The sequence below is a fragment of the Ammodytes marinus genome (assembly GCF_949987685.1).
Source record: "Ammodytes marinus genome assembly, chromosome: 17".
Taxonomy (NCBI): domain Eukaryota; kingdom Metazoa; phylum Chordata; class Actinopteri; order Uranoscopiformes; family Ammodytidae; genus Ammodytes; species Ammodytes marinus.
Window position 1 is genome coordinate 24,534,712 of NC_137221.1, and position 18,127 is coordinate 24,552,838.

The window sequence follows — 18,127 nt, forward strand, 5'->3', positions numbered from 1 at the left end:
CCAACAGGTCTGTAGACGATGCAGTAAACATGGCTCTGCACTACACCCTCCAGCATCTGGATTCTGCAGGTGGATCACAGACTTCCTGTCTGACAGGAAGCAGCGTGTGAGGCTGGGGAAGCACTTCTCTGAATCCCAGACCATCAGCACTGGATCCCCCCAAGGCTGCGTTCTCTCCCCTCTGCTCTTCTCCCTGTACACAAACAGCTGCACCTCCAGTCACCAGTCCGTCGAGCTCCTGAAGTTCGCGGACGACACCACGCTCATCGGGCTCATCTCTGGCGGGGATGAGTCCGCCTACAGGTGGGAGATTGACCATCTAGTGACCTGGTGCAGCCACAACAACCTGGAGCTTAACGCTTTAAAAACAGTGGAGATAATTGTGGATTACAGGAAGAACCCGGCCCCACCCGCCCCCATCATCCTGTCTGGCTCCCCAGTCGACTCTGTGGAGTCCTGCCGCTTCCTGGGCACCATCATCAGCCAGGACCTTAAATGGGAGCTGAACATCAGGTCCCTCACCAAAAAAGGCCAGCAGAGGATGTTCTTCCTGCGCCAGCTGAAGAAATACAACCTGCCAAAGACTATGATGGTGCACTTCTACACTGCCATCATTGAGTCTATCCTCACCTCATCCATCACTGTCTGGTACACTGCAGCCACGGCTAAGGACAGGAGCAGACTGCAGCGCATCATACGCTCTGCTGAGAAGGTGATTGGCTGTCACCTTCCATCCCTCCAGGACCTGCACAGCTCCAGGGCTTTGAGGCGGGCAGGCAGGATTATGGCCGACCCGTCCCATCCTGGTCACAGACTTTATGAGACTCTCCCCTCGGGCAGGAGGCTGCGGTCCATCAGGACCAAAAGCTCCCGCCACTTGAACAGTTTCTTCCCCTCTTCAGTGGGGATCCTTAACAGGTCCAGAGACCGCCTCCCCCACTGACTGACACTGACACTGACTCAATCCGTTTAAAATGTTTACAAATTTTAAGTATATGTACCTTAGTTTTTATTCTATTCTATACTATTTTAACTTATCACTTGTTTATATATTGTGTTATATTGTATATATTACAGTCACTGTTCGTTCATTGTTTATTGTCTAACTGTAACTGAAAGTCCAAAGGGGCCAAGCATCCCAATACACCTGACAGCACAGTGAGAGTGTCTGTGTGTTTAATCTAATCTAATACATGATATGATCCACTGTAAAGCACTAGACCCAATTTGATAAGAAAAGGTCAAATAAGTTCAGTAATGCTCCAGTCTTTTTTTTCATGGTCCTTTTCGGCTTAAAGGTGCACTTTGCAGTTTCAAGGGAGGTGCATTTGTTTGCATTTGCCTAGTTTGCAGTTATTTTACAAAACATATTTTCTCTACATGTAATTCTTAGTATTGAATAATTCTATCATCATAAATCAGAAAATAAATTATTTTGAGGAAGCTGGAACCAAACGTAAAACTAGAATATGTTTGTAAACCAAACTGTGGGCCCTGCTGCTGTAAACAACAACAACAGTGAAACAGTAACTTTGAAGATGGCTTTCTAACTTCAAACAGTGTTCCAGGGATCACATTTTCCTGTGAGGGAAGTTGGTTTATTCAGTTATGAGAATATACGTACCTTAGAAAATGTTCACTTCTCTGACACACACAAAGTTACACAGTGCACCTTTAATGATAAAACACATTACATGGTGTTTTTGCCCTCATGAAATTATTATTATATTATATTATATTATATTATATTATATTATATTATATTATATTATATTATATTATATTATATTATATTATATTATATTATATTATATTATATTATATTATATTATATTATATTATATTATATTATATTATATTATATTATATTATATTCGATACCACAGTTTCTGCTTAGGTTTGTTACTTGAATGCACAATTAGCTAAAAGGGCCACTTTATGTAATGAAATGCTGAGATGGTGCAGTGCAGTGGTTCACAAACTCCACTTAGCACAATGTTTAATGATTCAAGCTGACGTCATGTCTGCTACCAGTTATGGACGTAGATCACAATAAATTAAATTATTCCAGTAAACAAACAGAATAAAAATCTGTGAGCATAATGTACTTCCTTTCCTATGAATAATATTGCTACCCCTCGGCTTAAAGGAAAAGTTCAGCAGTTAAACTGTTTAGTTTTTTTTGCCTCACTCTTGATCTGCTCCTCTTGACTACCAGTATTTGAGCTAAGCTAACCTGGATGACAACCTTTGCCCATTTCTATATAAAAAAATGCACGCACAGTTAACCACTCAGCTGACAATAAGGGAACATTTCCCGTTTGTCATCTGATGCAGTGTATGTGTGTGTGTGTATGTGAGTGTGTGTGTGAGTGTGTGTGTGTGTGTGTGTGTGTGTGTGTGTGTGTGTGTGTGTGTGTGTGTGTGTGTGTGTGTGTGTGTGTGTGTGTGTGTGTGTGTGTGTGTGTCAAAGGCAAATAAGACTTTGCCTGGAGGCTGATGGATCTCGTTGGGCAACTGTCATTGTACACAGTACAATTCTGTTAAACTGTGATCAGGTTCATGATAAGATACCATAAACTTTGATTGTCCTGACGGGAATTTGTCTTGGGCTTAAGTGCTGACATCAGTTGCATACAATACATAAAATATTAATCAATCAATTAGTTACCTCGATATACAGTAACTAGCTGTGAAGGCAGAAAGAAGGACAACCCACACAAATACAGTACACACACACACACACACACACACACACACACACACACACACACACACACACACACACACACACACACACACACACATTCAAACACACATACATACACCATCTATCTATCTTAAAAGATAGCCATCTTTGGCCCATTGAAAACTCTCACCTTATTGACTTTAGGCTAAAACATACCGTTAATCTTTATTAATCCTTCAACACATAAATAGACCATGATATATATTTGAATTGCTTCAACAACAGTGAAACTAGTACTACAGCCCTGGTGGTTCTGCTCCTCTGTGAAGGATACAATTTCCGGACAGTGAAAGTACAGTGGTGGGTCAACAAGAGCAAAAGAAAAGAGAAATTGCCTTATTGTGGTCATGTGCCTAAAACAACTAAAAAGAAGCTAATTTGTGGTAGGAGTTGAGACGATGCTTTAGAGAAGGTAAAGCTCCTTAGTTTAAAGACCTACTTCACAGGTGGGAATATGAAGGTGTATTGAATTCTGAGATCCTATTTAGTATAAATGTGCAAATAAAAATTAAATTGGTTCATCCTAGCCTGAGAAAAGGCAGAAAGAGTGTTTTATGGTCTCACTGTCTAACCCTAAATTTTCCTTACTGTGACATCACAGTAAGGGCTAGGATTAACAGGACAGCTGGGCCAAGGGAAGACTGAGGGAAGAAAAACCTCATTCATTATACAGGTCCTTCTCATATAATTAGCATATTGTGATAAAGTTGATTATTTTCCATAATGTAATGATAATAATTGAACTTTCATATATTTTAGATTCATTGCACACCAACTGAAATATGTCAGGTCTTTTGTTGTTTTAATACTGATGATTTTGGCATACAGCTCATGAAAACCCCAAATTCCTATCTCAAAAAATTAGCATATCATGAAAAGGTACTCTAAACGAGCTCTTAACCTAATCATCTGAATCAACAAATTAACTCTAAACACCTGCAAAAGATTCCTGAGGCTTTTAAAAACTCCCAGACTGGTTCATTACTCAAAACCGCAATCATGGGTAAGAGTGCCAACCTGACTGCTGTCTAGAAGGCCATCATTGACACCCTCAAGCAAGAGGGTAAGACACAGAAAGAAATTTCTGAGCGAATAGGCTGTTCCCAGAGTGCTGTATCAAGGCACCTTAGTGGGAAGTCTGTGGGAAGGAAAAAGTGTGGCAGAAAACGCTGCACAACCAGAAGAGGTGACCGGACCCTGAGGAGGATTGTGGAGAAGGGCCGATTCCAGACCTTGGGGGACCTGCGGAAGCAGTGGACTGAGTCTGGAGTAGAAACATCCAGAGCCACCGTGCACAGGCGTGTGCAGGAAATGGGCTACAGGTGCCGCATTCCCCAGGTCAAGCCACTTTTGAACCAGAAACAGCGGCAGTAGCGCCTGACCTGGGCTATAGAGAAGCAGCACTGGACTGTTGCTCAGTGGTCCAAAGTACTTTTTTCGGATGAAAGCAAATTTTGCATGTCATTCGGAAATCAAGGTGCCAGAGTCTGGAGGAAGACTGGGGAGAAGGAAATGCCAAAATGCCTGAAGTCCAGTGTCAAGTACCCACAGTCAGTGATGGTCTGGGGTGCCATGTCAGCTGCTGGTGTTTTATCAAAGGCAGGGTCAATGCAGCTAGCTATCAGGAGATTTTGGAGCACTTCATGCTTCCATCTGCTGAAAAGCTTTATGGAGATGAAGATTTAATTTTTCAACAAGACCTGGCACCTGCTCACAGTGCCAAAACCACTGGTAAATGGTTTACTGACCATGGTATTACTGTGCTCAATTGGCCTGCCAACTCTCCTGACCTGAACCCCATAGAGAATCTGTGGGATATTGTGAAGAGGAAGTTGAGAGACACCAGACCCAACACTGTGGATGAGCTTAAGGCCGTTATCGAAGCATCCTGGGCCTCCATAACACCTCAGCAGTGCCACAGGCTGATTGCCTCCATGCCACGCCGCATTGAAGCAGTCATTTCTGCGAAAGGATTCCCGACCAAGTATTGAGTGCATAACTGAACATAATTATTTGAAGGTTGACTTTTTTGTATTAAAAACACTTTTCTTTTATTGGTCGGATGAAATATGCTAATTTTTTGAGATAGGGATTTTTGGTTTTTCTTAAATTTTTTGCCAAAATCATCAATATTAAAACAATAAAAGGCTTGAACTACTTCAGTTGTGTGTAATGAATCTAAAATATATGAAAGTCTAATGTTTATCAGTACATTACAGAAAATATTGAACTTTATCACAATATGCTAATTATATGAGAAGGACCTGTATTATAATAGTGATTTTATAATGATAGAACGCCTGTTCCGTATGGGTGAAGTATTCCTTTAACTACAATTCCTTAAATGCATTCGTGAAATACTGTGCTCACAAGATATAACAGTGACCTTGACCTTTGCCCTTTAAAATTGAACACGTTCACTGTGATGCCAAGTTGATGTTTCTTTCCAAATGTGAAAGATAATATCTTTAAGACATTTCTGAGATACCTGAGCAAGGGATGAACATGAAGCCTCAGTCAGCTTGACCTTTGACCTCCAACATCTATTCAGTTCAGCGTCACAGTCGAAAATGTGTGAAAATGTGTGCAAAATATCCCTTCAAGTGTTCATGAGACATTGTGCTCACAAGAATGGCCCGGACGGACGGACACAACCTGAAAACACTATGCCTTGAGCATTGGACTATTGCCGGTGCTGTGACCTAATCATTTGCACAAGACATTAACGAGCCAGTCCGTTTTTTAAAAATAATTTGTAAGTGAAATGCAAACAATGATAGATGAGGGTATCCCATGTGCTTTTGCGCTGTTATCGTACAACAATAGCAATGGAGAGAGGCGCCCTTAGCTCAGTTGGTAGGACGTCCCCCCCATGGGCCTCGGCCAGCAGCAGACCCGGGTTCGATTCCAGCCCGCGGTCCTTCTCTGCATGTCACTCCCCTCTCTGCCCAATTTCAACTCTGTCTCTACACTATCAATAAAGCATAAAAATGCCAAAAAAATATCTTTAAAAAAACAAAAAAAAACAATAGCAAAGGAGGAATAACTTAGCAGGTTTTATGAGGGTTTAATAGATTACAGTGGTTTATTAGATTGTTCTCATAAATCACTGATATTGTATAAGTTTTCCTCTGCATCATTTTGTATATATTCAACTTTTTCTCTCCATCAAGAGACGTGGTATTCTTAAATGTGATCAAGATTTGGGCCCAGCACTGCCGGTCTTGTTATTTATTTTTTTGTGGGTGCTTTATTTGGTCAGGAGTTAATAAAGCAAATAACACAGTCTCAGTCAACGGGACACAGACACATCCTTAAAAAACAGGAGGGTAACTTTGAGATTTGAAATAAACCTGGACACACACACACAACACACATGTAAGAGAAGTTGAATTGCTTATTTTGGTGGAAACAGGGTGATAAGACTGAGATCATTCAAGCTGCTTAGAGTCAGTCATACAACACTTCATCATGAGTGAATTGATGGTGGGTTGATAGTGATGGCATCATGTGGCCAACAGTCACCATCATCTGAGTACAGTTCTATTATTATTGACAGTCTATCACAACAGTTTATTAATCATCACACTGAAAGCTCACATGACTGATCACATGGAGAAGATGACATGTCCATTTCCTGTGAGGCATAGAACTGTCCTTTGGTCAGAGCGTTTAAAACATTTTAAAAAGTGTGTTTCTAAATGTAATGTTATATATATATTTTTTTTCTTTTAGGCCAAAATAACTAGTCTTATAGTTTATGCTGTCGGCTCCTCCTACAATCTGCTATACATTTAGACATTTCATAATCTGAGCTCTGAAGTAGAAATGTTCCCGTCTAACCTGGGAATTTGGCTAAAAGGCAGTCTTACTTTAAAAAAAAAAAAGCATGTGGAGCAACTGGCACATAAATTGAATATACAACCGTCTTATTCTTCTGCTCCTCGCTTTACCTTTACACAACTTGATGCAGACTGTCATTGTGCTTTACATATGAGCTTTTGTCAAGGTAAAGTTCTTTACTTTCTTCACATTATGTTGGAGCCTTACATTATTTCATCTTCTAATACAATTTTCTTTCAACACAAATGATATCAGCTTAACAACTCGAGTGAAAGATTGAATCTTTGAAATAATGAACATGAATTTCTGAATATATTAAGAGTTCAGCATGTTACCAATTTGATCTGATGACCCTGTATGTATGTGTGTGTGTGTGTGTGTGTGTGTGTGTGTGTGTGTGTGTGTGTGTGTGTGTGCGTGTGCGTGTGTGTGTGTAATAAAACAGAATGATTTCACAAATAATCATGTTCTAAAACTTTATTCATGCTGCCACAACAATCGTTATGAAAAATGAGCCACTAAATATTTAAAATGACAGTAGAGGTAGGAGTCTGGAAATAGCTTTTTTTTTAAATAATAATTAATAATAATAGGAATCGTTAACCAATTACTCAGGAGTGTATGATGTACACATGTCCATCAAAGCTTGTATGAATATATTATAAACACAATTTGTACGTTTTAACAGTTGCAACAGGTCGTTGAAATAAATCGTACATAGTTGTATATATTGTCTTTCAAATCCATCACTTTAAATACAAAACTGGAGGATTACATATTATTATTATTATTATATTACATACTTTAGAGAATGTATTTAATACAATAAATTAGAAGAAATGTTGGGCATTTGCTATTATTTTCATTTAAAAAGTAGAGAAATGAAAACAAATGAGAATAACACAGGTAGTCCAAATAGCAGTGGTTAGTATGATACATATGCAAATCAGCAAATCAAGTCAGAATGCCCCCAATATTTAGGATAACACTTATCAGCAGGATAGGGTTAGGGCAGAATCAAGTATTTCATTCAGCAGAAATACTAATACTCATATTCCCAACGTGTCTTGTACACAATTCATTCTCCATATTGTTGTGCATCTTTAGAAATATTGAAAATGACTTTATGGAGGAGTAGTTAAAGCACCAGGCTAGTGAGGAATTGTATTAGCTTTTCTTTGGAAAAATTGATGTTGGCAACTGTTTAGATAATATATTAATTGTTTAAATAATCCACAAAGCAAAACATGCTTAGTTGGTTCGTGCTTTTTAATGGTGACGATTTTGGTGTCTCTCCCCCCACCCCCCGAAGTTCTTATCTTTAGGAAAGAGATGAATCGCTAAATTAAATTGTCTTCAGTATCATCGTAGAGTAGACAGTAGCTCTGGTAGACATACTGTACTGTATATATGGACAATGCCTGGACACCTATCTGCAAACCAATGCCTCTTTTATGGCACAGTTTTGACTACCTTGGGTTATATAAAATGGTGGTGCGACCATCATTTTAGTAGTATTTAGCGGTGAAAAAGCATTAGTAAAAAAATTCATCAAAGTTAAGACTTTTGAAAGCTTTACTTTTTACCCCCAGCAGCATGGATTGGATGACTGCGCTGAAATGAACTGAAATTGCTTTAGTTTATTAAACGCTGGTGTGACTGAGGCTTAATATTGAAATAGCAAACATTTGATACAGAATTCTCATTCTGATTTTTGGTAAAAATGTAGTGGAAAAAAAGAAGCATATTTCTGAAATGACTCAAGCTAGACCTGCTAGAACACACAGAGGTTTTGAGCTATAACCTACCAGTAGAACCCCCCCACTTCTACCTTTTAAAACGGAATGAATGCATTCACTTCTTTATAATGTTAGACAAAAAAAAAACACACAAAACCATGTATAAACTATAATAGTGGACAGCCAACAAGCAAATACTTCAGTAGTAAGCTAGATTGTACAAATTGAAAGTCAGTCAGAGGAAAAACACAATGAACCACATTAGCTTTCGGTGCCCACAGTATGAGACGACTCTAGTGAAGTAACAACCCCTCCTTCATAGAGCCCAACGCACAGTGCTTCTAGGGAACGTAGGGCTAATAAAGTCTGCATTTTAAATAGACGTATAAAGTGCATTATTGTTTCGCTAGGTAGTCAAATACCTCTATCGACTTCCTTTAAGTTCCCTCGTCTTGTTTAGGAGCTCAAATCATAAATGATAAATGTAGTTCAAAGATCAAGGTTATTAATAACGGAAAGAAACAAACAAGTGGAATCTATAAGTTAGTGATGTCACAATAAAGACAATTCTCATGCTACTTCAACACTGTTAAAACAAATCCAACCCATCACTCAGTATCTCCAGAAATTATTCTTTCATAACGTGAAGCTGGAAAACTGAGAGCAGTCTTAATATATATATTTAAGCTTTTTTTTTCTTCTTGAATATAATTTAAAACAACATTCAAAATGATTTTGAGATATCAATGTGTGTCTTTCTTCAGTCGTTTACCTCAGCAAGGTTTGGTACTTAATGGTCTACACACTGAACAGCAATGCCAGAGGAAAATGAATAGATATACATGTTATAGACCATGGATCAACCTTTTACATTCTTGGAATACTTCCTTAAATATGTCAATAGAATTACTTATCAAAAATAGTCCTGCATTTTAAGTTGGCACTGCACGCTTGGTAAAATGAAAACATTTTTAAACACGGGTACATCCCGGAGCTTGGCTGATTTTGCTCAATGAAAAAAATATGTTTTTAGGCAATTGTACCGAGAATGAGGAATCGTTTTTGCATTGCGACTGAAATATGTCAAATAATACTCAGCCCTGATCGTATTCACCAAGAGAAAAAAATATGAGAAATGTATCCTGCAAATATGACTTGGCACCTCACAACATTCATATCCAATCATTATGAGAGGAGTATAAGGAAATGGACTTCAAATAAAATCAGCTTCTGCATCTTTTACCTATGAGACATGGATCTCACAATTATGAGATTTAGATTTGGAAATGATGACATTTGTCTTGTCATTGTGAATAACTATGTTGTAAATATGTTGGTTTTCTAGAACTTGATGAAGTACACCTTATCATTATGAGACACTGGTCTCTTGATTAGGACAGTTATCTGGTAAGCATGAGATAAGGATCTCATATTATGAAATTGTGTCGCGAATGACAACATTACACGATAACATTTTTCTTCTCTGCTGAATGCAATGCGCTTCCATAATTGATCTTTTCTCCTCTTACTGTGGATATGTCTTCTTAAGTATTGGTATTGAAGTAAACACTGGGTGTGTTAGTCAGACACTGCAGGTGAAGGAATGGGAGAACACAGTGAACCATCTAGTCTAAAGGGTGAGTGCTGGCTTTACTCTTGTGGATGTGGGGCATTGATCAGTCCTCTGGTGGAGGTGGTGTTGCCTCCACAGTCCACATACTGGTAAACCTCCTGAGACACCTGCTCCGCATGGCCAAAGTACACCGTGGTGACAGTCACTCTGTAGGGGGGAGAGGGACAGCAGGTCAGAACCATAGATAGTATATAAAATGGATGTAGCATCCGGGCTGACCTCAGTTATTCCAACTGCCTATGCGTGTCGCCATCTTGTCATATTTTTACTCCGCCTCATTTCCTCTTACCGAAAAAGGGCATTGATGTGACGTTGGGTGGAGGGAGATACGCCCATGTAGCTGACGAATACCTCTGAGGTGAAGTTAGGGCTATCGGGCGGCTAGCTGTCACTCAAGAGACCGCGCCCTAATTATTCCTATATTTTAACCTGCAAATGAATGACCACAGAATGACCAGTCCAATATATCCCACCCGCTCTGCACTAGTCGTCGCTCTAGCGTTATGGCTGACCCAGGATCTGTAGGCTACTGGCAGTGGGCACCATGGCGAACGAAGCAGCGTGTTTTTGTTTTGACCCGCTAGTGGCCACACGTGTGCGTCGAGGACGGCAGTTTCTGTCGGTAGCTACGTTGTGTACTTTGTTCAGAGCATGGGAGGGCACGAACGTCTGCAGTTTCAGAGGTGTGTGTGATTAATACGGACATCAACATAACGTCGGCTTTCTGGCAACATTGCAAATCTGCCAGCCCAATCTCCACTTTCTACATTGGGTAAACCAGACTACAACTTGCCTAAACCATAGTCTACCATTACCTTAAAGCAAGCCTTCATCATAAGATGTAATTATTTAAGTCTGTTCACACAGTGATATTGTGAGGACTTCCTTTTGGGGACAAAATGGAAGTCCCCATAAGATAAGATAAGAGATAAGATAAGATAATCCTTTATTAATTCCCGCAATTTCCCCACTGAGGGACTAATAAAGGATTATCTTATCTTATCTCTTATTTTATCTTATGGGGACTTCCATTTTGTCCCCAAAAGGAAGTCCTCACAATATCACTGTGTGAACAGATACATTTCCCCACAACATTAGTAATACACACACACACACACACACACACACAGCTCCAATGTTTGAATTAACATAAGAGTAAATTCTAAAACAACTTACTGCATCATGACAACAATGTTGTGGACCTTGATGGTTTGCAGTGTGCAGTAGTCACTGGAAAAAAAAACAAGCGCTGTTAAATATGCAATACTGTTGTGTCCCTAGTCAATATCTGCCAACAGGACTTTGGCCTGTGGTACTGTTAACAAATGTTTAGCATATGAGCTGCATCAGTACAGTTTTAAGTTCAGTAAGAAGACCTGTTTTTCTGAAAAAAGTTGTTTTCATTGGTATTATCATTGAAATCTTTTACAAGATGAAGCAGTACAGTATAAGCCTTACCTATAAAGTATTGAGGTTTTTTAATACATATTTGAGGGAGGCAAAATATCATCTGTTATTGTTATTTGCAAAATTCCCAAACATAACAAGATATAATTTTTTGTCAATATCACACACCCCTACCAAGCTGCCCCCAGCTTTAACCCATTGATGACTATGGCAGTCTAGGATGCATGTCCTTAATGCCTGAGGGTTTTCTGAAAAAATAGTACGAATTGTCAAGTCTACCAAAACCTTAATATCTAAGCCTGTGTAGCACATAGAAACATGAAATAAAATACATTTAAAAGTTAAGGTTCACAGGTTTTATTTAAACATGCTCCCTTAGCGCTTACAAACCAACAAATATTTCTAAAAATCGTCAAAATTAGATGAATTAGAAAATTATTAAATATTGTTAATAAATAGATGCAATGTGTTGTGTGATTTTCGTCAGTAGTCTATAGTAGACCTTGATTCTGCGCACCAAACGCCACTAACTGTTCTGTCGCCGACATAGCTGGCGTATTTCTTTTATTATTTTGTTTTTTATTTTTTTGATTGACATGATTTTCGGCAAACCACACAACTTTTGGGTGGTCACGTGGTCTTAAAAAAATCAACAAAACCCACCTCATGTGTATTTGAACCAATGACAGTGCATTCTATGCTGGGAATGCCATGAAAATTAGATAAAGTAATAATGCTGCGCGATGCAGCATCAGGCAGGAGAGCCAATGTGGCATCGCGCAGCAGCCGTCATCAATGGGTTAAACCACATGCTGCATTAGATCAGGTTCAGATGTAAAACCAATCATTCCTGAATGTAATTCTAAAAAAATACTGCCAGGTAACAAGCCTAATGAAAAAATCAATGTATCCAACCATCCCTCAGTGTTGTACTACTGTATTAAAGTATACACAGTACTTACTACATGTAGCTCATCTCATCCGCTATGAGTGTAGGGACCATGTAATCAATCTGAAAACACAAGCAGACCAACATTGAGTCAGAATATAAGACACACAGACGCAGTGTCATCTGTTGAGCAGACAGAGAGCTGCTTTACCTGTTGCATGTCCAGCGGGCTGATGGCTGTGATGTTACTGATGCGAGATTTACCAATCACTGTCTTGGCAAACTGCACCTGAGCTGTGATGTTAGCCACCTCCACCGAGTAGTAGTTGTTGTTGGTGATGTTCAGAGTATTCTGCAGGAGTGATATACATGCATCAATCCATCAATCAATCAATCAGTCAGCACTTATAAACTGTGTATAGCCCTTTACAGTATCCAGACGGTTTCCAAAGTGCTTTACATCAAGGAAACAAGAATAAAACATCACATACAGTAAAATTGGTAAAGCTTACAGTACATACAAACAGGAGGAAAATGTCACAGTGCTACTGTGTATTAAAAGCCTATCTAAATAAACAGGTTTTGAGGTTAGATTTAAAAAGAGCTTTGTCTGTGATAGTGAGAATGTCAGCGGGTAACATGTTCCAGACTCTCAGGCCAGCAACTGTAAAAGACCAATCACCCCACAGTAAGTACCTCGACCGTGGGACTTCTTTTTTTTTTTTTTTTTAGGATTATTTTTTGGCATTTTCAAGCTTTATTAGATAGTACAGAGTTGAAATGGGGAGACAGAGAGAGAGGGGGGATGACCTGCAGTAAAGGTCCACGGGTCGGATTTGAACCCGCAACCACTGCAACGAAGGCCGGAGCCAATATGGTACACGCTCTATCCACTACACCCGACCGTGGGACTTCTATAAAGGTTGCTTGGATGGCCAAGTTGTTGTGTTCTCGAGTAGTTAAATATGTGCTTGGGCAGGGCCATTAATGGCTTCAAAAAACAAACTTTCAAATCTCAAAATATATTCTAAAACGAAAGGAAGCCAGTGGAGAGAGTAAAGAATGGAGGTAATGTGTTCATGGCTGGGGGTGTTGGTTAAAATGTAAGAAGGTGCGAGATGGAAGATTGATTGAGGCCAACATACAGTGCATTACAGTAATGCAGCCATAGGCTAATAAAAGTATGAATTGCCTTTTATGGATCATGCCTGTTTAGGAAGGGTTTAACTTTTACAATGTATACAAGTTGTATAATTCTATCAGTGGCCACATGGCTTTTATGAGGTGAGTAACCATTGATCCACAAGAGGGCGGCATTGGATTTTGGAGATGACGCTTTTAAGAAGGGAGTTTTATAATAAAAGGACACTACAAATGGATGTCTACTTTGATACATCCTTCTCTATTGTGATACAACTGTACAGACGGTCGGTATATCTTGTGCTGTACGAATATAGTTGTGGTGGAATACTTTTATATTACCTCTGCATATTTAGTGTATTTGTCATTTTGCTTAGCAGCTCACCGTGATGTTGAGATAGACGCTGCGCTTGTCCTGGTCGTAGCTGACGAACACAGACTTGACCCCGACGTAGGACACGTCGATGGAGCGAGGGAAGAGGAAGAAGACAGCCAGACTGGACAGCAGCAGGCACACCGCCACTGACACTGACACATACAACTTCCTGTAGGGAGGACACAGCACAACCACACCATTCACTTACTATACACACTATTTCAACAACAAATACGCTATATATTTGATCAAGAAAGAACTTTGATACAGTCTTAATTTTGTCAAATAATGAACAAAAAAATGATTATTTACAGCAACGTAAATTGACAGTATGTGAAATGGTTTTGATGACACTTTTGTCGGAAGCAAATTGAAAGCCGGACAATACAAAGCTTTCTGCAATCACACCTGTATGTTGTGCTATTGTTGAAGGAACAGTTCAACAGAAAATGTTTATATTCCAAAATATTAACAGACTATGTGAATCTTTGACTAGTGTTAAGACGGGAAGCGGAATCATTTTAAGGAAATCCAAAAACAAGTATCACAATAGAACTTACGTCCTCCTGGGCCGCAGCCTCTGGTCACTGTATGGAATCAATGCCACCAGTTGATTTTCTTGTCCTGAAACACAGGCAACAATCATTGATACATCACTGGGTCAGCTGTATTGGTGGGGCAGTTAAAGCCTATTCTTACATCCTGTGCCTGGTTCACTTCAGGATTGTTGCATGGCAGAGAGATAACTTCTCAGCCTTCAGAATGCTAGGCTAACGGATAGCCTACATCCATCCTGACTGAGTACACAGTGGTGTTACCAGTGGCGTAAGGTCGTCACAATGGGCCCCAGTGCATGCTAATTACTATCAAGTGTGCTAAAACGTGGGTGCGCACGCACCCACACACACACACACACACTATCCACCTGTTAGCACTCATAATTTATCCAACTCTTTGCCAAACAATCCTGCATTCATGGATGTAAGACGTGATATTTATATCCAAGCAAACGTTACAATTATAGGACTTACAGTACATTTAGCTTGCTATCCTCAAACGTTAGCCGACCTGACGCTTGCTTCTTGACTTGGGCAGTGATGTTAATACATCTGTATTGGCGCTAGGACAGGACAGGAGTTTGTCTGTGGGATGGGACTGTTTGGGACAAAGCCAAACTGATCCCATACGGGGAGCTTTGTTGAGAATGTCTCGAGTCAAATTTGAGCAATTTCGTAAGTGTCATGTAAACTGCCGGATGCATTGGCCAAGAGAAATGTTTTGCTATGTGTAAAGTGTTATGTTAATGGTAGTTTTTTACCCAGCAGTCATGACTTTTTATCAGTATAGTATAGTAGTACAACACCCCTTATGCCTCGTTTCCACCGAGTAGAGCGGGTCGGGTCGGAGCGGCTCAGAGCGGGACAGCTCACTTTTAAGAATCTCGGAGTTGTTTCCACCGCCGACCCTACCCTTACTGGTAGGGCGGGGTTTATGACCCTACCCTTACTGGTGGGGCGGGGTTTAGGCTGGACTGCGATAGCTGCCGCCAGAATGTGGGTCAAACTATCGGGCTGTGGAACAACTGTGGTCAAACCAGCGGTCTCTTGTTTTTGCATGGTCAAACCAGCCGCTTCTTTATTTATTTCCCCCGTGTTGTTGAGAGCACAGAGACGGCTCGGTGCTACTGATAGAGACAGTGAGCGAACAGTGCTGGCTGCGGCAGCTTCGTGACATTGTTGCAGTGGGACACAGTGTAGCCAACTGATTCATTTAATGACGAGGAAAAACACCACACAATAAACAGTGCCGCGCTCACATTTTCGCCAAAACACACTGACTCTTCACTCTAGCCGAGGTGACTACACAAGGCGGAAATTATTCTTTCGACCAACTGTGGTCAAGCCAGCGGTCTCTCGTTTTTGCTTGGTCAAACCAGCCGCTTCTTTATTTATTCCCCCCGTGTTGTTGTGAGCACACAGACGGCTTGGTGCAACTGATATAGGCTACAGCGAGCGAACAGCGCTGGCTGCGGCAGCTACGTGACATCGTAGCAGTGGGACACAGTGTAGCCAACTGGTTCATTTAATGACGAGGAAAAACACCACACAATAAACAGTGCTGCGCTCACATTTTCACCAACACACAACAAGACTCTCTTCACTCTAGCCGAGGTGACTACACACGGCGGAAATTATTCTTTCTACCAACTGTGGTCAAACCAGCGGTCTCTCGTTTTTGCTTGGTCAAACCAGCCGCTTCTTTATTTATTCCCCCTGTGTTGTTGTTGTGAATGTTTACTAGCCTACTATCTATGGCGAAAACACACAGAAACGGCTCGGTGCAACTCATGAGCGAACAGTGCTGGCTGCGGCAGCTACGTGACTAGCAGTGGACACAGTGTAACCAACTGATTAATTTATTGACGAGGAAAAACACCACACAATAAACAGTGCTGTGCTCACATTTTCGACAAAACACAAGACTCTTCACTCTTGCCGAGATGACTACACATGGCGGAAATTATTCTTTCGACCAATCAAATGACGGGGGTGTGTAGATCCGCATTTTCGGCCCGCTTTCAGGCGGCTAGTACCCCTACGGAGGAGTACTGAGATTGGGAGCGGCTCAGAGCGGTTAGGTGCGCTTAAACCGTACCCTACCCAACTTTTGGCAAATGAAAAGCCAAACTATCCGGACCGAACCGCTCCGATCCGACCCGCTCCACTCGGTGGAAACGAGGCATTACACTGTCTCTATACAAAAGGCCTTGTGGTCTTACCTCTAGGGATCCTGCCGGTGCCCTGACAGGTAGGACAGGTGACACTGTCCCGTCCAGTGAACTCCACATAGGGGAACTGGGAGACGTCTCCCCCCTTGCCGTCTTCAGACTGGCTCTCCTCCAGAGGGGACGTCAGGCTGTCCTCTCCCTCATCGTGGCCCGTGTGCTTATGAGCGAGGAGGGAAAAAGACTTCCCCATAGTCACACTGTGGTGGAGGACAACAACAACAAAGCACCAATACAGGGTCCATTACTGAGTGTTACATGATTGGGTCGGTAACAAATGGAGAGCTTTCCTTAAATCAGTAAACAGTAAGAAGAGTGCTCTGATTGGTCCATTTATTCTTAGTGATCATCAATCATCAAAACGTTTTACATTCCATAATTTTGACTCATTGTTAGCTTCTAAAATTTTAATTGTATAGTGTTTTCACTTTTTCCACAGTCTTCTACGATGTGTAAACAAAATATTCTCTCTGTTTTGGAAAGCTGGACAGACAAAGATACATGTATGATGACATGTATGATGACATCATATTGTGCTCTAATATTATGCACTAGTTTCCAAAGCTTTTATTTTTTCTTGGATCAGAAAAGTTCAGAGCCTGACTGAATGATGAAACAGAGGAACAGCAAGGCTGAAGTAATTCAGTTCATTGAGCTTTGACAAAACTGTTATATGTGCGATTTTATAAATCGTGTTTTATTCACACATCTGTCTGTACAAAACATTCCTGAGTTAATTTCTTAGAGCGAATATTTCAGCTTATTAACAGTACAAACTAGGTGTTGTTGAGTGGCATGTCACAACTCTTGATTAATTGTTATATACAGACAAGCCTTACATTTTCATAAGAAAAGCAAACAGTACAGTCAGCTCATTGCACAGCTCCACTTGAACACGTGTTTGGATGTCTAACTTAATTGACCTAACCCTAACCTAACGTAAGGCTCCGGTTACCAAACAAAGTAGCATAGCATATAGCGGCATAACAAGGGGGTTCAACGTCCCTAGCTGCTGTTGGCTACATCTACATTGATGGCTCATAGATTTTGGTGAAACACATGCTAAATGGCCTGCTAAACGTAGTATTTAGCAAGTTAACACCTTTAACGTTCATGTCGCGAACATAAGAGTTGTTAAGGCCTGACGTTTTTAAGTTGGCGCTAGCCACAGAGGCTGTTAGCATAAGTAAATGATTGTGAATATACTTCCTTGACATGTCGATGTAGCTAGCAACATTAGCGTTATACCTTAAGCTGAAGTGAACTAGCAAGCTGTCAAAATGTCTCCGTAGAAAATCCAAACCGACAAACAGTAAGCCCATTAGTTTACTGTCGTTAGCTGTCAGAGCTAACAAAGTGTCCAAGTATGAACATTAGACTCGGCCAATATTAGCCTACATCAGCTATCTTAGCAGTTTTTATATCAAACACATTCTGTCCATAAGCAGTTAATGAGCGACATGCTGCAATATCACGTCATTGGACAGCAACAAAGAAAGTACCTGAATTGGACTATTTATTTACCAGATGACTGCTGATAGTGGATGGACCGTGCAGATTTGTTTA

General features: G+C 40.5%; 1 protein-coding gene across 2 annotated transcripts; it reads right to left on the reverse strand.

Moving 5' to 3' along the window:
* Positions 1-7,054: 7,054 nt before the first annotated feature.
* tmem106bb (transmembrane protein 106Bb) lies at positions 7,055-18,127 on the reverse strand. 2 transcript variants are annotated; one of them, XM_080045466.1, is made up of 8 exons: positions 18,064-18,127; positions 16,556-16,761; positions 14,337-14,400; positions 13,786-13,945; positions 12,472-12,612; positions 12,334-12,383; positions 11,141-11,194; positions 7,055-10,111 (listed from the first exon to the last, which is right to left on the reverse strand). In XM_080045466.1, the coding sequence occupies exons 2-8, from the start codon at positions 16,752-16,754 to the stop codon at positions 9,982-9,984; spliced, it is 798 nt and encodes a 265-aa protein (XP_079901592.1). In that variant the 5' UTR covers positions 16,755-16,761; positions 18,064-18,127; the 3' UTR covers positions 7,055-9,981. The 2 variants fall into 2 exon arrangements, with proteins under 2 accessions (XP_079901592.1, XP_079901591.1); XM_080045465.1 differs by having other exon boundaries at positions 18,086-18,119.